Source organism: Euphorbia lathyris, chromosome 3 (assembly GCF_963576675.1).
Source record: "Euphorbia lathyris chromosome 3, ddEupLath1.1, whole genome shotgun sequence".
Taxonomy (NCBI): Eukaryota; Viridiplantae; Streptophyta; class Magnoliopsida; order Malpighiales; family Euphorbiaceae; genus Euphorbia; species Euphorbia lathyris.
In genome coordinates, this window is record NC_088912.1 from 76423703 (window position 1) to 76447398 (window position 23696).

The 23696-nt window shown below is 35.3% G+C and overlaps 4 protein-coding genes across 7 annotated transcripts; 3 read left to right on the forward strand and 1 right to left on the reverse strand.

Moving 5' to 3' along the window:
• Nucleotides 1–2790: 2790 nt before the first annotated feature.
• LOC136222730 (uncharacterized) lies at nucleotides 2791–3413 on the reverse strand. The gene is made up of 3 exons (XM_066010462.1): nucleotides 3254–3413; nucleotides 2847–3143; nucleotides 2791–2798 (listed from the first exon to the last, which is right to left on the reverse strand). Exons 1-3 carry the CDS (start codon nucleotides 3411–3413, stop codon nucleotides 2791–2793), a joined length of 465 nt encoding a protein of 154 aa, XP_065866534.1.
• A 3060-nt stretch (nucleotides 3414–6473) lies between these two features.
• LOC136223100 (probable plastidic glucose transporter 3) lies at nucleotides 6474–14731 on the forward strand. 4 transcript variants are annotated; one of them, XM_066010904.1, is made up of 16 exons: nucleotides 6474–6562; nucleotides 6776–6886; nucleotides 7321–7453; nucleotides 8196–8307; nucleotides 8402–8469; nucleotides 8553–8685; nucleotides 9235–9334; nucleotides 9451–9563; nucleotides 9664–9757; nucleotides 10528–10678; nucleotides 10760–10903; nucleotides 10983–11056; nucleotides 11695–11783; nucleotides 12161–12275; nucleotides 12962–13146; nucleotides 14066–14731. In XM_066010904.1, the coding sequence occupies exons 3-15, from the start codon at nucleotides 7369–7371 to the stop codon at nucleotides 13142–13144; spliced, it is 1461 nt and encodes a 486-aa protein (XP_065866976.1). In that variant the 5' UTR covers nucleotides 6474–6562; nucleotides 6776–6886; nucleotides 7321–7368; the 3' UTR covers nucleotides 13145–13146; nucleotides 14066–14731. The 4 variants fall into 4 exon arrangements, with proteins under 4 accessions (XP_065866976.1, XP_065866974.1, XP_065866977.1 ...); XM_066010902.1 differs by having other exon boundaries at nucleotides 6555–6686; XM_066010905.1 differs by lacking the exon at nucleotides 6474–6562 and having other exon boundaries at nucleotides 6569–6886; nucleotides 14071–14731.
• Nucleotides 14732–16822: 2091 nt separating this feature from the next.
• Nucleotides 16823–19242, forward strand: LOC136223364 (cytochrome c-type biogenesis CcmH-like mitochondrial protein). Its single transcript, XM_066011314.1, has 4 exons — nucleotides 16823–16995; nucleotides 17280–17461; nucleotides 18609–18740; nucleotides 18813–19242. The coding sequence occupies exons 2-4, from the start codon at nucleotides 17318–17320 to the stop codon at nucleotides 19014–19016; spliced, it is 480 nt and encodes a 159-aa protein (XP_065867386.1). The 5' UTR covers nucleotides 16823–16995; nucleotides 17280–17317; the 3' UTR covers nucleotides 19017–19242.
• A 603-nt stretch (nucleotides 19243–19845) lies between these two features.
• Nucleotides 19846–23439, forward strand: LOC136223193 (receptor-like protein EIX2). Its single transcript, XM_066011071.1, has one exon. The coding sequence runs from the start codon at nucleotides 20024–20026 to the stop codon at nucleotides 23030–23032; it is 3009 nt and encodes a 1002-aa protein (XP_065867143.1). The 5' UTR covers nucleotides 19846–20023; the 3' UTR covers nucleotides 23033–23439.
• Nucleotides 23440–23696: the final 257 nt, after the last annotated feature.

The following is a 23696-nucleotide window of genomic DNA, read 5'->3' on the forward strand; positions in this document are numbered from 1 at the left end:
ACACAAAGGAGGAATCCGATATGTCCTTACACCTTTGAAGAGTTCTCCTAGTAAGAAAACGGAGACCACTTTGGAAGATTGTCCAACTCGGGAGTTGAATGTGAATGGGTGCATGGGTGGAACAGTTGAGACATTAAATCATCTTGACTTGGGTTCCATGGATGAGCTAGCTAGCCACTCTCCTAGTGAAGTCAAATCCAAAGAGGAGAATGAGGTTGAGAAAGGGGGTAGCGAAGTTGGAAGTGAGGAAGTTGAGCCGATGTCCAAGGGTGACAAGCACATGTCTTCCAACGAGCCACCTAAAGGGCTTCTTAAAGGGCTTCCACCTTTTAGAAGGCTACCACGATACATAGCATGGGATCCGGGAGATAATGCACCTAGCTCTACATATGGTGAGTTGAGCTCTAGAGAGGAGGAGGAAGGTTGCTCTATGAAGCCTATTGATAGCACCGAGATGCCTAGCACATGCCACATGCAAAAGAATCGAGTCACTTATTGGGTAAAATCTGAACTTATTCTTTTGTGCTTTGTTGAAATACATGTGTTGGAAGCTTGGTTGTGTATGTTGAGGGAGAACCTTTCCTATGAGGAGCCCATGAGGGATGATCTTGTCATGAGGAATGGGAGTTTTATGTTGAGGGAGGATCTTTCCTATGATGAGCCCATGAGGAGTGATCTTGTCATGAGGAATGGGAGTTTCATGTTGAGGGAGGATCTTTCCTATGATGAGCCCATGAGAAGTGATCTTGTTGTGAAGAGTGTGAGCTTCATGTTGAGGGAGAACATCCCCTATGATGAGCCTATGAGAGATAATCTCGTTGCGAGGAATGTAGACTCTATGTTGAGTGAGAGCCTTCTCTATGATAAGCCTATGAGAGGCAAGCTTGTTATGAGGGATGTGAACTTTATGTTGAGGGAGAACATTTCCTATGATAGGACCATGAGGGTTGATCTTGTTGTGGGCTTTGGTGATTGTTTGTTGAGGGGGAATGGCTTCCCGTGGAATATAGAGAAGATGGAAGGAAGTCAAGACTTGGTAGATTCAGAATTCACTATTGTGTGCCTTATTGACATGTATGTGTGTGGGTATATGTTGTGCTTATTGAGGAAGCATCAACCTTATGTGGAGTCAATGAGAAGCAATCTTGTGATGAAGAGAGTGGGGTTTATGAAGTCTTTGATGAATAGGGATAGCCACCCGAGAGATGTTGAGAAGGTAGAAGGAATTCATGGCTTGGGGAGTAATAACTAAGTTAGTAAGGTGGCAAGTCTTGAAGTTCTGGGATTGCTAACCCAAGGTGAGGGAGGAGCTACTATGTGTGTGCTTGGGTTCACTATGATGTGGGTTGACAAATGTCGCCGAGATATTCTGTTTGATGTGGGCCATGGGCAAGGAGAGAATGAGCATGATAGCCGAGTTAGTGGAATGAGTGATAGCCAAGTTCGGGCATATTCAATTCAAAGTCATGTTTGGGTTGTGAAGAGTACTCAAGGGATCGCTCCAATTTGGGTTGATATATGGCACCGGGACATGTCATTTGAGTTTGGCTATGAGCGAGTGGAGATTGAGCCTAGCATCCGGGTTGATGGCGTGAGGTATATTGAGGTCCGGGCATATTCAACTCAAGATCATGTTGGGGTTTTGAAGAATATTTGTGAGATTGATTCTAATTGGGTTGATACGTGTCGTCGGGACATTCAATTCAAGGTAGACCAAGAGCGAAAGAAGAGTGTGTTGATTCCTCAAGCTCGTGATGGGGAGATCAAGAGGACCCATGGGTGGTCCGTGCAACCAAATGAGGGGCGTTGGAAGATCACCCAAGCATTTATTGGGAAGTGGTTTGACAAGCTTCGCCAAGACATACCATTCGATGTTGGAAGAGCATCCGATATTGGTGGAGATGGGGAGATGAGTACCACGGAAGATGAAGTCCTGGGTGAGGCACTTGTGGAGATATGGGGAAAAGCTCGTGAGGAGAAGGTGAGTCTGGCAATATGTGGAGTGGACTTCTTGAATTCATCTCGAACAACACTTTGGTTCGATTTGAGGACTTGGGTTCATTCACAACGAACACGTCTCATCAATATGTGACAAGCAACTTGGGGTCAAGTTCTTTTTAAGAGAGAGTGTATGATGCGGGGCATCTTTCCCTAGGATCGGGTTCGGACGAAGGAAGTCGGAGGAAGAATCTAGCACGAGCAACAAACGAGCAAGGAGGCCAAACTGTGCCACATAACATGTGGGGCACGCTCCACGTGGGTTATTACACGCTCCGCGTACTTGAGGGTTTGATCCAAAGAGAATTCCAGGAGGTCATCTACGCAGGGCTTGGATCGGGCACGCTCCGCGTAGAGTTAAAACACGCTCCGCGTGTAAGAAGAAATGATCCAGAGAAGAGTTCAGCAGCCAAGGCACGCCCCGAGTAGAATTAGGCACGACCCGCGTGCCTTCAGTTTAAAAGCCTACGCTCCGCGTAGATTTGGGCACGCTCCGCGTAAAATGGGTACTGATTCGGAGAAGAGCTCAACAGCCAACCCACGCCCCGCGTGCCTTCAGCTTAAGGAACTTGCTCCTTACTCCAGCTTCCTCCTTATTTACAATCCGGCCACTCCTTATTTACACCTTTGCCACTCCCTTATTACAACCATGCCACTCCCTATTTACCAACCATGTCACCCCTTGTTAATTAACCCATTTACCCCTTATATTTATGTTTTAATTAGCTATGTAATTTGCACTTTATGTAATTTGGCAATTAGGGTTTTTGAGATGATATAAATTCGGGAAAATTACAAAACTAGGTCAAATGAGAAGCCTATTTACATATTTAACCCATTTACTCAACCTCTTACATATCTAGACTTTTTTGTGTGACTTTCCCATAATACCCCAATCTTTCCTCTTCCTCTTCCTCTTTCCTCTTCACCCAAAATATGGTACGGCGAGGGCGACTCAAATGCAGCATAAGTATTCTTCTGCGATTTCAAATCCTTATAAAACTTCTTGATAAAAGCTTCCGCCGCCACATCCACCTGAGTATCGCCGTCGTCTTTCAAAGGAAAAGGAGAGTCGGTTATTCGCAACTGCCTCACCATTGGACTCTTTCCGAACCCGGGGAAAACCATCGGTGATGCCTCCACGGCTTCATTGTTCAACATCTCCAGCATCCTCGCGGAGATACGAAAGAGAGAGCGTCGTTGTAAGATTTAGGGAAATGGAGGTGTTTCCGTTTGTGGTTGTAGATGAGATTGCCGATCGCTTTTCCGGCGAGTTTGTTTCCTCTTTTGAACATCAGATTGAAATCCTCCATTATTTTGCTCTTTGATATGCCTTTTCTTAGCATGAAGAAGACTACTCGCACTATATGCCATAGTTTTTTCGCTACTTCTGGAGTTTTTGCTTCCATCTCCATTTTTCAATTTTGTTTTCTTCTGTTCTTCTCAGAGATTTTCTTTGTTTGGAGAGAGAGAGAGAGATTAGAGAGAAGAGGGGTTGTTGGTTTGCAAATACAGTACTTTATGCTAACTAAAATCATCGATTAAACCAAATATTAGCTTCGCAGACTTCGCATATGCTAACTAAAATCATCAACTAAACCAAACATTAGCTTCGCAGACTTCGCATATGCTAACTAAAATCATCAACTAAACTAAACATTAGCTTCGCAGACTTCGCATATGCTAACTAAAATCATCAACTAAACCAAACATTAGCTTCGCAGACTTCGCAGGCTGCGCATATTTAGATTCGCAGGGTTCGCATTATGCTAACCTGGGTTCGCATTATGCTAACCTCTACGAAGTCAGACGGGAGGAAGACATACACGCTTAAATATTGAGGGTATTATGGGAAAGTCACACAAAATCAGTCTAGATATATAGTAGGTTGAGTAAATAGGTTAAATATGTAAATGGGCCTTCCATTTGACCCATTTTTGTAATTAACCCTATAAATTCATCTCTTTCTCATTGTAATAGTTAACTTTTTATCAATCAAATATTAAACTTCTTCAAGAAGCTTGTTAAGGTTTTTACCTTCAACAATGGGGATTTCATATTCCTATGGATTTAGTCCATGAAACTTGGGATTCACTCCTTCTAGTTTAGCTAGAGAAGAACATCTTTGTTAGTTTACGATTAAAACTAACACGTCACAAATCCAGATAAAACCGATCTGTATCACAACCAAACAAATCAAAATCAACATAACACGCAACTATATGTTCTGATACTAATGATGAGATTATCACATACATAATCCAAATACATGAACGAGTTCACGTGTTACCTCTTGTAGTGCAGACTCTGTTGAGATTGGTTGCAGTGCAATAACGAACCTTGATTGTGTATCATCAATCATGAATCAACTACACAGAAATACACCAAAAGAAGATACAATGATATACGAACTAAAAAGGAAAGAACGAAACGAAGAGAAAAGGGGGCAATGTGGGTGATACGGAGAGGGAGAAAAAGAAAAACCGTTTCTTACTTTCTCAATTAGGTTGATTAGTGATTGCTACTTTTGTGTTTTAGCTAAAGCATGCTTATGAATTTCTTTTGAGTTTTAGCTAAATCATGCCAAAATTCATTTGAGAGGTATTTGTAAGAGAAATATAGCTCAAATTGTCAATGTAAATGATAAAAAACGTGAGTCCAAAACTATAGATCAACAAGAAAAAGAAAATGAACAAAGAAAAAGTGGCTACCGACATTTCCACTGGCTTTGAATTCAAATTACATAACACATAATAGTCCAAAAATTGTAAGTTAGATTGTCGGCTAATTTGATGAAAAAGAATTCCATCCATCTAAACATAAATCTGAGGTTTAATGTGTAATCTGAGTCGTTTAAAAGGATTCATTGGCAGAAAATGTTTATGGTAGTCTCGTACACAATTTTTATGAAATTTTTGAAGTTTTTTAACAATTTGATGTTCAAACTTTCCTAGATTCGTCCTATTTGAAGGAACATTTTTTTTTATCTAAAATCAGAATGATCATATTCTTTCTTGGTTCATTTCCAACAACATCAATCCATCCCTTATCATTGGTTATCGTATGATTTAAACTTCTGTATCTACGATTAGCTCATTTTAATTATGCAGAAAACCAAAAATTATACCAATTTCAAAAGCAATTAATAAAATCTTCAAAAAATACATTATCAACAAATACTTTTTTTTCTCATCTCATTTGAGAAATGAAAAATCTTGATAAAAATAACAACAAACTGAAGATTTAAAAAGAAAACAGTAATTACAAAGAAATAAAAAAATGAAAACATACAAATGAAGCACGAAAATCAGAATAGCAACTACCTGATTAATTGCACCGATGGTAATTCAAGTTTGAAGTAAATTTAAAAAAGGTTAATGAATTTTATTTCAATATAATAAAATTATTGAATTTTTATTTTTATTTCAATAAAAATATTCCGATAATTTGAAATAGAAAAAACCATCTGAAAAGTGACATAATTATGTCAAACATAATTTACTTTTATATATGACTGATAATAGGATAATAGCAAAAAGAATATTTTTATTATTTACTTAATTTAACTATTTGAACTATTATGTTATATATATATATATATTAACATAATTGTCACATCATTATATTTTGATTAATTTTTTTCTATTTGAATTAATTGAAATGATTTTATTAAAGTATAAATCAAATTAAATGAATTTATTGAAATAAAATGTAATTAATAGTTTTTTTTTTGAAAGATCTCAAATTTCAATGAGTATTGAAATATTGTAAAAACATAAAAATTCTAAGAAGACAGAATGATGAAACTAAAAAAAACATAAAAAACTGAGACAAATATCAAATTAAATAAAAAATAATTTTAAGAAAATAAAAAAGAGTTTTTTTTATGGAAAAATAAAAAAAGAGTTAAAAATAATATTTAAATAATTAAAAGATTACATAAATGCTTTAAAAGATAAAATAGTCTTGGTTTCAAAAAAAAAAAATAAATATAAATAAAATAGTCTAAACAATGAAATAAGGAAAAACACTTTTTTAATAAAGGAACTAGAAAATAATTTAATTATTTTCCTCGAAAACGAACTTTACAAGGGCAGATATTGATTTTTATGATTTGTATATTTTGCCTAGTGGTCTCTGTAAACTATTTCTTTTAGTCCGGTTATCCAATTATTCAATATAAATAAAATAAAAAACGATACAAACTAATAAAATATAAAAAAATATTTTGTAATATATATATTAATCTAAAATGGTTTTAATTCTTTGATGTTAGTATTTCTCCAAAATTGTACGGTCCGAGGATTACAGAGGCGGGTAGGAACGTCTCTCCAAAAGTTTGGAGTCGTGGCAGCATATTATTGGAGAAGCCAAATAAAGTAAGAAGTAGAAAGAAAACAGCAGATCCAACTCTCTACCGAGCAACCAATCAACTACAAAAAGCAAACGTGACAGGTGTTACGTAGGCAGCGTCTCCTACCTCTCTTCTCTCTCTCTTTGCTTCCTCTCTACTGAACAACCAGTGATATCATTATCAATCCCCTCCCCCCACCCCCCTGCGCACGTTAGTACTTCTTCTCTGATCTCATTTTCTACGTTTCTTATTCTTCCTCTAAAGCGGTTTCGAAATCCTCGCTTCAGATTCCCGTGTCCTCAGTGCAAAGCTGACACTGACCTTTTTTTCTTAAGTATAGTTTTTTTTTGGTTTATTCCAAAAGTTATCAGTGAATTGAGATTTGGATTTCCTTTTATTAACATAAAATCAACCGATTTGCAGGCTCATTTTAGCTACCCTTTCTTCTTCATTTCTCTCTCTTGTCTCTGTTTCTGCTTTCAATCTGTAATCACTTTCTGTCTCTTTGTTTTGATGCACCAGCTGATACTATAGGTACTTTCTCTCTCTCTCTCTCTCTCTCTCTCTATATGTACGTATTCATTTATGCAGTGGAAATGTGGCTTCAGTTTTGTATTTACTTTATGTGAGAAGTTTATATTCCTACTCTGATTCTTTTGTTGATTCACAATGGTGATTGCTTTTTCTAAATTCTATTTCTCCTTTTTTTTTCTCTCTCTGTTAGATGAAGAAACAATTCAATATACTCGACAATGTGCTCCTGTTTTGTTAATATATGTATTTTGATTTTCTTCTGAGATAGATGTTGTTGTCAGATCTAAATTGGAATTTCTTTTTTTATTGATTGTGTTTGGAGCTTGCGTGTTAGTGATATTTTGAGTGCAACATATTTTTCAGTGGTTTGTTGTTAATTAGGAATTTTAAATATTAAATTAATATCAATTACGTCCGATCTGTTCGTATTGCAGTTGGTTCCTGAAAATCCAGTTCTGAGTTTTGGATTTTCTAGGTTCGCCATGAGAGGCCGTCATGTGGACGTTGCGAGCAAGCGTGTACAATCGAGTGACGTCATAAATGCCTACGATAGAGAAGAAGGTTTAGGTGTGTTTTCAATTTTTTCTTGGTTATGTTATTTTTAGCTTCAAATTCCTTTCGGTTAGAAACTTCTTTGATGCTAATTGATTGAATTTACAGTTTAGGAGGGGGGAATGCTTTTGATTCTGTTTGTTTACGTGAATTTCATGTAACCAATTTAAGCCAGATTAAGCTTAATCAGTTCGCTTATGATTATATATCTATTATTAATGTTGGCTTGATATGGCTGCTGTTTGTCCTTCTGGTACTATACTACAGTATAACGGTATTTGATTACGAATACAGACAGCATATGATATATAAGTAAAGCAAGCAAGTTGCGAGGAATGAGGATTTCTTTTTGTTTTATGTATTCTTTTCATATTAGTTGTCTCATTGGCCAACAAAGCAGCCATGAGTCTATTCAATTCAATTAATGGAGATTTCAAATTTTTGCAATAATTTAAAGTATTAAACTACTGGCTTTGTAGCACATTGCTAAACCGACTTCTTTCTTCGTAGATCTGATTGAGTCAGCACTTTTACCCTTCATCATAACAAATGCTCATATTATCTTTGCTGAAGGCAATTCCTTCTGCTAGTTTATATTTTTTAGCACACTTTGGAAATACACAGCGTGAAAATAATGTTTCATAATTGCATAACTAATTCCATTGCATTCCTGTACTTATTCACTTGTTGTTTTTCTTGGTTATAATGATATGGATTTAATACCTTACAGTGTTCTGATTTCTGTTATGGGCTGTAGTGCTTTTGCCAAATGGAACAGGCAAAGATATTGCAAACCCGTCTTGGAAGCATTCTTTATTGCATGTGCTGGTGGCAACAATTTCCTCACTCTTGTTTGGTTATCATCTTGGGTGCGTCCCTTTGAGGCTTAATTCTCATTTGCTCATTTTCATGTTTCAAGATTTCGCAAATATTAGCTTCTCATGGTTTGCTTTATGAATGCAGTGTAGTTAATGAGACCCTAGAAAGTATTTCTTTAGATCTCCACTTTAGTGGGAATACCATGGCTGAAGGTACTCTCTTCTCGGAAATTTATAAGTTGCTCAATCCTTTGATTTTTTTTTTCTTTCTAATATGCTCTTTCCTATTAATGAAGGGCTAGTGGTAAGTACATGCCTAGGAGGTGCTTTTGTGGGATCTATATTCAGTGGTTGGATTGCAGATGGGGTTGGGCGGCGCAGGGCATTTCAGCTGTGTGCTTTGCCGATGATAATAGGGGCTATAATGAGGTATGTGCTCATGGCTCATACTTTTCATCTGCTCAATTTTGATACAACTTGAGTTTTTATAAAATGATGTTTGGTATATATATAATTGATTTTCACTCAATATTGCATGTCTTCTTGTTAAAAGGATTTGGGTCTTCCTAAGTTCCTACTCTATAAATTCATATTTGTATGGTTGTTTGAATCTTCTCTGTAAGTTCTATAGTCAAAACCGGGCATGAAATTAGATAATATTTCTTACCTCGGTACACTTCATGCTGGGATGGCAAGTAGTTATCTTGTTAATAACATTTATTATGTATTACTGCTTTGGGCTCCAACGTATTAGGTTCATAATATGCACAAAGAAAAGAAAATTTATAGCAGTTAGATTGGTTTGTCTTTATAATTCTTTTGCTTGTTTGCTTCTGTTCATATTGGTTTAATGCTCTTATATGAATGACAAACAAGTCTTCTTGCTTCAACAGCTCGTGGATATTCATCACTATCCAATTTTCTGTATGTATCGTATTTATTCTGTCTTTATGGAACTATACAAACATAATGGTGCAGTGCTATGACAAAGGATCTATGGGGCATGCTCTTAGGAAGATTGTTCGTTGGAACAGGAATGGGAATTGGCCCTCCGGTTGCAGCTCTCTACGTGTCAGAGGTACAAGTAGTGATTAATTTGTTTATTGATGTTTTCTTAGAACTCTTGGGTTTCCAAATTAGTTGCCCCCCCCACTCCTCTCCTATCCATAATAATTCTTGTTTGTCTAACTTCAGGTTTCACCAGCTCATGTTAGGGGTACTTTTGGTAGCTTCACACAAATTGCTACATGTATTGGACTTATGGCAGCTCTGTTCGTAGGAATTCCTGCCAAAGAGACTTTTGGTTGGTGAGATATCTCAGCAAGAGAATGACAAATGAATGCTCTGTCAATTGGTCATTGCACATTGATTCTTACTGAACATTTAAAACTTATCAATCTTTTTCAGGTGGCGTATTTGCTTTTGGGTGTCTATCATTCCTGCTGTAGCTCTTGCTTTACTCATGGCGTTTTGTGCTGAGAGTCCCCATTGGCTTGTAAAAGTAATCACTCTCAGTATGAATCTTATACAGTTATCTTTTTCTTGAACTTGGATTTGCAATAGAGTGTGCTTCAGCTTATCAGGGTCTGAAGTTCAATTCAGAGCGTGGTTGTATCTAGATACATCTGAATTCACCGAGTTAGATAGATTCAACAATACTAAACTCTTGGGGATAAGAATCTACATACACATACCATCATGAAGATGACATTTTGTGAGAGAATAGAGATACTCCACTTTTAATCCAAGAAATGCTTAAATATAATGGTTAGCTAACACCTTGATTGCTTAAAAGTTTAGAGTGAACACATTAAGTAGTTGGTGAAGAATTGGGTTTCCAATTGAATTCAAAGTCCAATTTATTTTGAGGAAAATAATTAGGAGATCCATCTTCATTACATGTATTATAAACAATTATAATCATAAATGATGAAGGTGAGCATGTTTGCTGCTCTCGTCTTTACAGAACATTCACGGAATTCATATGAAGCTTTTTCTTTTCCTTCAAGTTTCTATCCTTTTGTCTGTTCAGCACACTCATAAATAATGTAGAACCATTATGTTGACACACAAGCACGCACGCAGTCCCGCACAAACAAATTATGCTATCGATATTATCAGGAAACCCATAAGTTTGTAGGCTGAACCTAAATATTTTAGGTGGACAAGTTTCTATTGATGTTTCTATTGACCGTCAACTCATTCAGCAATATCTGATTCTAAGGTAATGTTGTCAAAGTGATGCTAAAAGTTTTGTCTGAAATTGTTCAGAGGGGAAGAGGTGCAGAAGCTGAAGTAGAGTTTGAGAAGCTTTTGGGAGGATCACATGTCAAATCTGCAATGGCTGAATTGTCCACAGACAGAGGAGATGAAGTGGATAAAGTAAAGTTATCAGATTTGCTGTATGGTCGGCATTTCAAGGGTACGCATGTTCGTTGATTTATGGTTGAATTTGCATTTTGGTATTCTTCTAAATAATTACTTTTGATTTCTCTTTTTGCAGTGGTTTTCATTGGGTCGGTACTGTTTGTCTTTCAACAGCTCTCTGGCATAAATGCTGTGTTCTATTTCTCATCCACTGTCTTTAAAAGTGCCGGTGTTCCTTCAGACTTTGCAAATACGTGTCTTGGAATTTGTAACTTATTTGGTATGAGGATTTCTTGAAACATGTTTTATTATGTTTTGATGGTCGAACCACTTTGCTTAACGTTTTTTTGCATCATCAGGTTCAGTTATTGCAATGCTTTTGATGGATAAACTGGGCAGAAAGTTGCTTCTTATCGGGAGTTTTTCTGGAATGGTATGGGGAAATGAATTTTTAGAAGTATATGGAAATGTAATGTGATACATCTGTTGTTTGGAGACCCTTAGGAGCTGTTGACCTTGAACTAAAATAAATGCTTAAATCGCTAATATGGTTTTCTAAGGGTCTAAGGTGCTCCTTGTTTACTTAGGGTACGTGAATGGTGAATTTCTTGGAAATAGGCCAACCTTTTTCGCATGCCCAAGCTTATGATTAACAGAAATATGAGTTTTTTTTTTTAATGATGTGTCTTATCTTAAAGAGTCCTATATTCAATAATTCCACTTGCGGTTTCAGAATAAGATGTTTGATCGAATAATACTATTAGGTCTCTGTTTGTTCATTGTTTTTTAAACAGATAACTTCTAGGTCCATATATAAATCTTATTTGCTTGACAAGTAATTGTACAAGAAATCGGCAAAGGGAATGAGATTGTAATGTATCATTGTGGCACTTACAAGGAAGATAAAGATTTAAAATTTTCTTCCCGAGTTCTGTATATCTATCTCAATTCTCAAACTGTATTCAAATTCTGAAATTATATCCTGCACCAAACTATGATGTCTTGACTCAGTCTGCAGTCAGAATTTTTTGCCTCTTCATTGCAATTTACATTTTGCATTCTACTCTGCAGATGGTGTCAATGGGTCTTCAAGCTATTGCAGCTAGTTCATTTGTGCCAAAAGCTGCTGTATTGTATCTATCTGTGGGAGGCATGCTGATGTAAGTACTGAGACTTGAACCTGTTGTCCATCGATGATAGCCACATATGAGCATTAAAAAAAACAAAAAATTCAACCAGTTCGTGAGAACTAGATTAGATACTTTCAGATCATTTGCCAACTCTTTGGACTTCAGTATTGTGTTAATGAAATATGTGTGTTTGCATCTTTTATAACGAAGTATGTTTCTTGTGCAACCAAGATTAGCGGTCTCTGGAGTATACCTGAAATCCTTTAGACATGAGAAAGTTGTAAAATTGTGTCAAATTGCTGGAATTAGTTTTTTCTTACAAAGATTGTCAGATGGAAAGAAGTAAAGAAATAAAATCTCAAGTTGAGAGAAATATATTAAGTCTCGGTTCTCTCTTGATAATACAGGTTTGTCTTCACATTTGCTCTCGGTGCTGGTCCAGTTCCTAGTCTACTCCTGTCAGAAATATTTCCAAGTCGAATTAGGGCAAAGGCAATGGCAGTGTGCATGGCTGTGCACTGGGTAATTCTCGTATACTCTCGGTACTCCTGGAGTAATACTCCCTACCAATCAATACATGACATGTGTATATATATATATTTCTCTTTCCACCAATCATACCCATGAAGTGAGATTCAAAAACGATTTTGATTGGCCGGGAGTACTCCGGGAGTACTGTAAAATTTCTCCTCCTTCCTGCAGTGGTTTTTCTTTTTCACTGATATAAACTCGTCTTTTATGCTGAAGCAAAATATTGACATGTGAAGTTCAGTATTATACATCAAACGAATTTTAGATAATTATAATTTGTCAACACTCTTGGCATAGTTTGCGATTCACATCAATTACAATTGGATCCATTTTCGAAAATGCTAATTGTTTTTGGACAGGAACGATCCCAACTATTTGGGATTAAAGCTTGGGGTTTTGTTGTTGTTCCAAAATATTGATGATTAATGGTTTGAAATTGGTTTGCAATGCGATAGGATTGTTACTCATATTTTCTTTTGTTCAATTTTTGAAATTAATTTGTTTGTTACTGAGTAAATCAGTTGTATTATGTTTCCCTCGGGCTTGAATTAATTGGAAATTTTCCAAGTATAAGCATACATATTATATTTTTACATTTTGACTTCATTTTCATTACTCAAGATTAGTTTCTCAACTTAATGTTATGTTGCTGATATAAGCTTGGGTGTATATAACAGGTTATAAATTTCTTTGTTGGTCTGCTGTTTCTACGTTTACTGGAGCAAATTGGGCCACTAGTCTTGTATACAATATTTGCTAGCTTTTGTTTTATGGGAGTGGTTTTTGTGAAGAAGAATGTGGTAGAAACTAAAGGAAAAACACTCCAAGAGATTGAGATTGCATTCCTTCCATCAGAATAAAGGCAAGCCTTTCTCTTTTTGCTTCTCCATTTTTCATCTAAAGTCATTTTTGATAGGTTAAGATGCCTAACTATTAAATATCTTTTAATGAAACAAGACTCCGTTTACTAATAGTTACATTTGGCAAATAGGAACCATGAAGGCATTTTAGTGAAAGTAGTTTTTCTAGTTAATTGTTTTTTATTGTTCCGATAATACATGTTTCTACATTCCTAGTTTAATCTTCCTGTTCATTTCTTTGAAATCAGTTATTAGTTTGGTAACACTTGTTGGCTGTATGTACTATATTCCAAGTGCCTAAGAAAACTATTTTTACACAATTATTAATCTTCATTGAATAGAGGGCGAGCCTTGGCGCAACGGTAAAACGTTGTTGCCGTGTGACCTGAGGTCACGGGTTCGAGTCTTAGGAGCGGCCTCTTGCCAATTAAATTGGCAAGGGAAGGCTTGCCCCCAATACACCCTTGTGGTGGGACCCCTCCCCGGACCCTCGCTCAGCGGGGACGCGTAATGCGACCGGGCCGCCCTTTTTTTATTAATCTTCATTGAATATTGCGAAGGAATTTCCTAAAATTGTAAACACCATGCAACAGATCACTTCATGGTATGATATGTTATCTTGTTTTCTCTCATAAAAATGAGTGTAGTCTTTTACGCATCTTCCTCAACTATACACAAGCATTTCATATTTAAACTTTGCTTTATTTCTAGCACAGGGATCTTAGTGTTTTTCTAGTTATGCACTTTGATGAGCTTTTTAAACCTTGTCAAGGAATCTTAAAGATTTTCCTTAATTAATCCGTGTGTGCTCGAAAAGTAAAATTGGAACTGCAACTGATTTTACTTTGGCAATAGAGCCCGGAGGATGAGAAGTAAACAGTAGTCTAATTATCATTTTCCAACTCTGCTTTTCATGTTCAGTCCAGTGTTGTACTTTTGGTAGAAGAAGGGACAAGATGAAGTAGAATTGAGAGAACGTTTAGGATTTTAGATACACAGCAAATGCAGGAAATGTGGTAATGGACACAACCTCTTATATAGAAAAAGTTGATGGGACTTTGCCAAGTTGGAAGGCAGAATTGGGCACTCAGTTCATCTTCACATTATCAAGTATGGCTATCCTGCAGAACGGATGCCCGAATCTGAGGAATGGCTGAAACAGGGTTTTATTTTTGACTGACTTCACACGTTTATCTGAATATCAGGATGGTGTGATTTGCAGGGACATAAAGCCAGATCGTCCGTCCGTCGTTCGTTGGTTAGTCTTAATTTTGTAGCTTCAAGTGAGAGAATTGGTTAGAAAATGGATTACACAGATACATACATTGGTCTGGTGCTGAAGGCCATCTTTACCGGTGCATTTCTGAGACTGGGTGTTGCTTAGCTATTAATTTTTTTTAAATGAAGTAATGTTAGTGCAATAGACACTTATTCATACTAATGCTGTATATGCTGTGAATAAAGATCATCCTCATAGCTCCATCAGTGTAGTAGGTACTTTCCTGTAGCATTAATTCTAAGCACTTCAAAAGGCATGCAAAAGAAGTTCATAAAAAGATTATGCAGTGTAGAATTTTACAAGGTTTAGGCTCGTTTCTTTGGCGGAATATTCTCCTGATTTTCTGTTATTTGTTTACTTAAAAAAGTAACTTAATGGAATAATATCATGTTAGTCAACATGAAAAAATATAAAAAAAGTGAAAAAAATTTTAACGGGTAAAATATTTTCCTAACTATTGTCTTCGGTTCCGACTCTCATTTTCCTTTTTTTTTTTTATCTTTGACCCAAACTTTAACCCATATAATAAACAGGTTGGGCAACCGGTTATTCAGGTTGATCTAGTTAACCCATTTAATAAAATAGAAAAATGAAGAAAAAAACAGTCAAATGGAAAGAAAAAGAAAAACAGAAGAAAAAACGTGAAGGAAAAAGTGAAAAACGGGAAATTCACATGAAAAACAGAAAAAACATAGAAAAATAGAAAAGAGTAAAAACGTGAAAAATGAAAAATGAAGAAAAAACCATGAAAAAGTGCGAAACTGGAAAAAAATGTGAAAATGTAAAAAAATCATGAAAAATGGTAAACACACCAAAAGGTGAAAAATGTGTAAACAATAAAAACACAAAAGGTAAACAGTGAAAACAGTAAAAGGGTAAAAATGCGAAAATGAAAAAAAAACGTGAAAAACATATAAAATGTGAAAATGGAAAAACGAAAAAATGTAAAAAATGTAAAAAAAAGTCAAATGGAAAAATGGAAAAAAAGTGAACACAAAAAAAACATGAAAAGTGAAAAAAAGTGAGAAATGGAAAAAAACGTGAAAATAGAGTGAACGCAAAAAAAAAAAAAAAACAAAAAAAAAAAGAAGACTGTAAAACAAGAAAAAAACGTGAAAAACCGGTAAAAACAAAAAATGGTGAATACCCAAAAAAAGCATGAAAAAATGAAAGCCACAAAATGCAAAAAAAAAAAAACCCCATGAAGAACATAAAAAAACGCAAAAAATTGAAAAACGTAAAAATCGGTAAAACAAAAAAGGTGAAACCAGTGAAAAACACAAAAATGTAAAAATTGAATACTAGGAAAAATACATGAAAAATGCGAAAATGTTAAAAGCGAAAAATATGTGGAACATAGAAAAAACGGTAAAAGCCTGTGAAAAATGAAAAACAAAAAAACAAAAAAAAAGAGACGTGAAAACAGTAAAAATGCGAAAAACATAAAAAGAGTAAAATTGAGAAAACGGGTAAAAATAAGAAAACTGTAAAAAATGTTAAAAATGAAAAATGAAAAACCTTGAAAAGCGTGATAAGCTTGAAAAATATAAAAATGAAAAAACGTGAAATTTTCATTGTATAAACTCAAAAAAACAGTGAAAAGTGAAAAATGGTAAGTATAAAAAACGTGAAAAACGAAAAAAAATGAAATGAAAAAAGGTGAAAAAATGTAATAAAATCGAAAACGTAATTTTTTTTTTTTTTTTGCCTTTTACGTTTTTTGTTTTGCACTTTTTTCATTTTACCTTTTTTTCTTTTGTGTTTTTCATATTTTTTTTATCTTAGATATGTTTTAAGTATTTTCATGCTCTTTTAATTGTCTTTTATGCAATTTCTAACGTGTGGTATAATGGGTTAGGTTAGTTTAATTAGAGTTAATCAATGTTAACTAAGAGGGATAAGCGTCAAATTTAACCCTAACCTCTCAAATGAAGTTGATTTAGTCGTAACATATGAAATGTTGCTAATTTAATCCCAACGTTTATCGAAAATTTGAAAGACTTATTCGACTATTATTTAACTCTTACATCGGATCTTTTAAACAAGTTTGTCGATAAATTGAAATAGTTTAATAAATTATTGGTGGTTTTTTTTATAACTATATTAATAACAGAGTAAATATTTTTTTTGGTTCGTAAATGTATCCACCGCCGACAGCAGTGACTATTCACTTTCGCAGATGGTTTGCACCTCTATGAGTGGGACTGCTGGCCACGGAAATTCTTTCCATTCCCAAAGACGAGGATACAGAGCAAATATTTTTTAATATTTTAATAAATTTTTATAATTTTATTAATAATAATATAATAAATATTTTAAAGATAATTGATATTAGAATAAAAATCAGTTTTTTCTAATTGGCATAGCCATAAAATTGATAGTTAGATTTACGCTGTTTCATAAGTTGCAACATCCACTTCTTTCTGGGTTTTTTTTTTTTGGTATGAAACAGAGATAACTACGATGAAGAACTTTCCCGCCCAGACCCAGTCCATTTCCATTGTTAGCTCGTGATACAATCGCTGGTATTGCTTAAAAAGCTCAACTTCAAAACCCAATCAGAATAAGCCAGGTAAAATGATCATCCGACTTATTTCTCTTTTACTTTAAGTTTCTCATGGTAGCTGACAAATTTGTAGTGAAAAGGAAAATAACGAGAAAATCTGAACAATTATACACCCTAGGATCTCTCTTTTTTGATTGTGTTGAATTCAATGTAAAATTCTTTTATATATTGTACTTGGGTATATATATGTGGATTCGCATATGTAACTGCGATATAATGTGTACTAGGTGTTTGATGAATTGCCTCGCTGAAATTTGAATTTGATTTTATGGTTCTAAAATTCTTTTCAGTCTTTGAGTTGATATAAAATTGGAGATATCTTCTGAAAATGGAAAGCAAAGACGATGAGGTGAAGAATAATCAGGTTGTGGAGGCTCGGGCAAGAAATATTAGTCATAATGTTCGGTGTACGGAGTGTGGGAGTCAGTCAATTGAAGATTCTCAAGCAGATATAGCTATTCTCCTCAGAAAGGTATAGCTGGATTATTACAATTATTTACTGATTTAATTGGACTAAATTAAATACCTTTCTGGTTATATACTCATTTGCATGTATCTTTGTTTGAAAGGCTTAGTCATGTTAGGTTCGATCTATCTTTTGAACTCTTGATTAAGGAAAACAAATTATGGTTTCTGACTTTCTGGTGTATGGGAGCTTAGGAGCTCGTGTTAATGCTGTGTTTAACAAGTTAGTTTCAGAGGTTGGTTGCTTTTCTGGCCTTACTAGACTCTTCTTATCTTATGGATTATTGTGTGAGATTGTCCACTATAAAACTTCTCCGTTGCAATTATTACCTATTTGCTTATATACTAGTAACGGATCAAGGATTTACTGACAGGGGGTGCTCTATTGTCTATAAATGGGTGTTTAATTGAATATTTTTTTGGGTGCCTTTGCCCTAAAAGATTAAAGCTTCATCATACACATGTTCAATGGAGTTTTGCAACGACCATTGAGGATCAAGCCCCCTCCCGACCCCCTAGATCTGTCCCTGTATATGTACCATAAGAAAGTAGAGTTCCTTTTCCAGATTCCTTTTCATGTTCCAAATATATTTGGAATTCCTTTTTCCCCTTCATCAAGTTTTTCAGTTAATACTTCTATGAAAAGAAAAAAAAAACCTTACAAGTTCTCTAATTTTTCTTAGAAAAAGTTGTGAATATTTTCTAAAAAATATGTGCCAACTATCATACTTCCAAAGTTTCGGTGTTATGGAAAAAATGTCAATGGCAGGTTCTTCTCAGACAGAAAGAACCTTTTTCCAAAATAAGGATTTTCATGAATGGTTTCAAATGTTTCTTAAATTGGTTGCAGAGGAAATATTACTGGCAATCAAAATTTAACATGTTTTAGTCTTAACTCTTAATTGATTGTCGACTTCATTGTGGCGGTAATTATCGATGCACATAGGGATTTTGATACTTGTACTCCAGTCCTGGGTTAACAAATGACACTACTATTTTGTTAACAGTTTCTGATCTAGGTGAATTAACGTGTTTAGTTATTATCTGTTTCCACCTTCTGCTCGGCTTTTTCATTAACACGATTATATAATTCCTGTCATCCCTTCTCCGGATTATTCATACAAATATGCTTGTTAATAATTCTGGCTATGCAGCTTATTCGTGATGAAATTCGGGCTGGTAAATCTGACAAAGAGGTCTTTAAAAAGCTTGAGGATGAATATGGGGAAACAGTACTTTATGCTCCAAAGTTCGACTTGCAAACTGCAGCCTTATGGTTATCACCGGTTAGTTTAAGAAGCGAAAGTTAATTATACTGAATTAGAACTGTGCTTAAACTAAGACAGAACTTTGTATAGCTTCTAGTTGCAGGTGCAGCTGGTGGAATTCGGGCTTATGCGAAGTACAGGAAGAGGACTAATGTGCACATTATGGCTCTGGATCTTGTTAGAGGTGTTCCATTAACCCCAAAAGAGAAGGACACTATACTAGACATTCTCACACCTCCTCCTCCTGAAAGACCCAGACCTTCCTTTTGGAGGAGAATGTGGAACAGTCAATAATATCTTTCGTCTTTCACAGGCATTTTCTCTATTTCCTAGGATAAAAACCAGACTTGTTTATTTGAATTGAATGATACTTATTTTTGTCCCTTATTTCTATATTGAAGGGAGACGTGAGTTTTTAGCAAATACTTTATGGTAATTCTGGAATTGTTCTTGTAACGTGTAACATGTAACATGTAACATGCTCTAGGTGATAAATAAAATAACATTTTATTCTTGTAAATTGTGTCTTCATGTTTTTAGAAGGTTGTGAATAATTTGTAAATAGATAAATAAAATTCCAAGAAGGAATTATTAAGTTTTATCTTCTGTAAACTATTTTTTTTTTTTTTTTTTATTAAAGGAAGCATGCAAATCGAATAAAATATAGATATTGTTTTGTTCTCTACTTTATTCCTTTTCATGTAACACTTTTGTTAAATATTACATATTGTTTTTTACAATATCATGGGCCCGTTTAGTTTATTTGCTGCTTGTGTTTGCGGTTATGGTTTGCTGTTGTTTTTTCAAAAATCAGAGATTCTCTACTTTTATGAAAAGCTACTTTTTAGCTATAAAAAACAAACAGTAGGTGTCTAACCATACACTTAAAAATTAAACTTGATAAGGGCTGTACCCACTCGATTTCTGATTTAAAAAAGAAGAAGATTGAAGCTGTATTATTGACTTGAAATATTTGAAAATTCTAAGAAAGTTGCTAAAAAATGTGCATAAAAAATTTCTTGGTTTCCTTTTTCCCTTTGCCTAATTACTTTTCACATTCATGAATAGAAACAGTTGATGTAATGAATGCATTAAAATATACAAAAAAAGTCGGTGTCTTATACAACTCCTAGTCAAAACAAAAGAAAGCAACTTTGATGTTTAGGTGTCTTATACTTGCAATAAAAAGTCGTTGAAGTTGTTATAAGAAAACGGCCATCCTTGAGTTTTCATCTAGAACTGTCATATTATCCTTTTGGTTTTGTATCTTTCAGGCTTCAGCAACTCATTTTTCTCTTAAAATGGGTATTACTATTGATCTTCAGATCATCCTGTGTTTTGTTCTTCTTCTTTTGACTCGGACTCTGGAAGCTGATTCAAACGTAAGGTGTATCAAGAACGAGAGAGATGCACTTCTCAAGTTCAAACATAGCATTGCAGACCCTTCAGACAAATTGAAATCATGGGTGGGAGAAGACTGTTGTTCATGGCAGGGAATCATCTGCAACAACAGCAATGGACACGTCACGAAGCTCGAGCTTCGTGGTACCGAGAGCAGATATTCGGGAGTGAAGGAATGCGAAGATTCTTGCCTAGGAGGTCAGATAAGCCATTCTTTAGTTAATCTGACATACCTCAATTATTTAGACCTGAGTGTCAACAACTTCTCTGAGATTGGAATTCCTGAATTTGTTGGTTCCTTCAAAGTGTTGGAATATTTGAACTTCTCTCAAGCAAAATTCGTCGGAAATGTTCCTCCTTATACTGGAAATGTTTCGAGATTAAAGTATCTTGATCTCAGCTATAATTCAGAATTGATATTTGATAGCCTCAGCTTTGTTTCTGGTTTTACTTCTTTGGAATATTTGGAATTGTCTGGTTTGAATCTTTCTATGGCTGATGACTTGCTACATTCACTAAACATGCTTCCTTCATTAATGGAATTACACTTGTCCTCTTGTTCTCTTAGTCTTTTCCCCGAATTCTTTCGCTTTAATTTCACATCTCTTGCTGTTATTGATCTCAGCTCCAATAACTTCAATTCCACAATCTCACCCTTGTTGTTTAACATTACCAATGTTCAACATCTTGATCTAAGTGGAAATCTGCTGCGAGGTTACCTACCGAGCGAGGTAGGTAATCTAGAATTTCTCGAAGTTCTTCGGCTGCAAGACAATGATTTAGAAGGTGAATTACCAGGGACATTGATGAATGGTTTATGCAATCTGCGTGAGCTTGATTTAGGGAAGAACTCTTTCAGTGGTGAGATTCGGGGGATTTTCGACAACTCATCTGATTGTGTTTCTGCTAGTTTAAAGGGTTTGGATCTTTCTAACAATAATTTCAGAGGTGTTGTTCCTGATAGCTTGGGGAAGTTTACTAGTTTAGAATATCTTTATCTATACCGAAACTCGTTTGAGGGGAGAATTCCTGAAGCAATCGGGAGATTATCAAAGCTGAGGGAATTATCCGTTTATAACAATCTCTTCAATGGCACTATTCCTGCAAGTCTCGGGCAGCTTTCTGAGTTAGAAATATTAGATTTCAATAACAACAAATTGGAGGGTATAGTATCTGAAGCTCATTTTTCGAAACTTGATAGCTTGACTAGATTGTCTATGTACGGAAATTCGTTAGTTTTCAACATTGATTCTGCATGGATAGCTCCTTTTCAGCTTCAGTCAGTTTATTTATCTTCCTGCAAATTAGGCCCCGAATTCCCGCAATGGCTTAGAGGACAAACAAACAATTCATTGCAACTCCTTGACTTGTATAATACGAGCATATCAGATGGCGTTCCGGATTGGTTTCAAAACATTTCATCAAATATCCAGTGGTTAGATATGTCTCATAATCAGATCAGCAAGAACTTGCCGAAGTTTGGAAAACCATCTACTCCTGTTTTTGGAAGACTCATACACTTGAATTCCAACAAGTTTGAGGGTCCGTTTACTTCTTTTCCGGAGGATGTGGAAGTGCTGGATATCTCAAACAACTTCCTTTCAGGACAAATACCTCAAATGATTGCTGATATGATGCCACAACTGACGTTTTTCTCTCTTTCCGAAAACAATTTGAGTGGTGATATTCCGACTTCTCTATGTAAGTTGACGGAATTAAGTTATCTCGATCTGTCAAAGAATCAACTCTCTGGAGCAATCCCTGAATGCTGGCAAGAAATGGAGTTCTTGAATGTGCTTGATCTGGCTTATAACGAATTAAGTGGCAACATTCCGGTTTCGTTAGGCTCATTACACAACCTTGGCTCATTACATTTAGAGAGGAACAATTTGGAAGGAAATATTCCTACATCATTGGGGAATCTTACCAACTTATTGACTCTCGATCTCAGCGAGAATGCATTTACCGGTATCTTTCCTTCTTGGATTAATGAGAACCTATCTTCACTTGCTGTTCTTAGTCTCCATTCCAACTTGTTGAAAGGCGAGATTCCAATAGAACTTTGCGGTGTTGCTTCTCTTCGTATACTGAACTTAGCAAACAATATGATGGCCGGGACTATTCCTAGTTGTTTTGGGAATTTCACTTCAATGATTGTTGAAGACCCGAATTTTGTTGATTATTGGTTGTCCAGTTTTTCTTTCCCAGTTCTTTTTCAAATGCCTGGCCGATACAACGCATATCAAGAACATGTCTTGACATATATGAAAGGAAGAGAACTTGAATATAACAAAACCATTCAGTTTCTCTTTTCCATTGATCTTTCAGAAAATCGTTTGTTCGGAAATATTCCTGATGAAATAGTAAATCTCAAGCTTGTGCAAAACCTGAATTTATCCGGAAACCAGTTCACAGGCAATATTATTTCAGATATTGGAAACATGAAGGCATTAGAATCCCTTGATTTTTCTCAAAATGAACTTTCAGGGTCTATTCCTGTAAGTATTTCGAGTTTGAACTTCTTGAGTTACCTGAACTTATCGTTCAACAATTTATCCGGCCCCATTCCACATGGAAACCAACTCCAAACGTTGGATGACAAATCCATTTATATCGGCAATGATGGTCTTTGCGGATTTCCATTAGAAAGTTGCCAGAAAGAGGTGGAGATACTTAAACCTGGCGAACCTGGGGACAAAAATGACCAAGATGAGTCTGAAATGCATTGGTTTTACTATGGCTCGGGTGTCGGTTTTATGACAGGATTTGTGGTAGTCTGTAGCTCATTGTATTTCAAGCATTCGTGGAGGCGCGCATGGTTTCAATTTGTTGACAAGATCTACAACAAGCTATATGTAATTGTTGCAGTAAAGATGAATCAGCTATACAGAAAGTGCAGACAAACATAAAAAGGTAGTTCTTCCTTTGTCTCACAGACTAATTCAGATTCGTGCCGGGTAAGTCTCTCTTGGAAGGCAAAGTTATCCTAACAAAGCAACAAGTATTTTAATCACAACTGCATTATCATCTCCAATATCCGGGCCCTAATTGAATGGTTAAGCTGGTCCTCTTCCAAATCATGTCCAAGTAAAACTCTGGATTTTCACCACATGTACATGTTTGTTCCGTTAAAGATTGTATCTTTAGCTCAATGTTACTGTGAATCCTGCAGCAGCTTCAAGTTAAAAGGATGCCTAGCTTACGATATGTATATTTATTTATTTTTTGAGATTGGAATATTATTCATCAGTAGTTTCCAGAGAAAGCATGTGGTTTTTATACACTTGTTTTTTTTTTTTTTTTTTTTTTCAGTTTTCAAGTTTGGACATATATTTGAATGAAATTTTAAGAATTCCTCTTTTCTTTTCTATTTTATTTATTTTTGCTTTTCAAGAAAAGACCTTTTTTGCTTCAAAAAGAAAAAAGAAAAGAAAAGATCATTTTGGTTTATGCCTCTCTTCCAATAGAAACCAAGAAGAGACCAATTTGAAGTCTGTTTCCTTGCAACAAGGCAACTCCTATAGCCACTTGATTTGCATTCAAACTCCACTCAATGACGAAATAATAAAATTT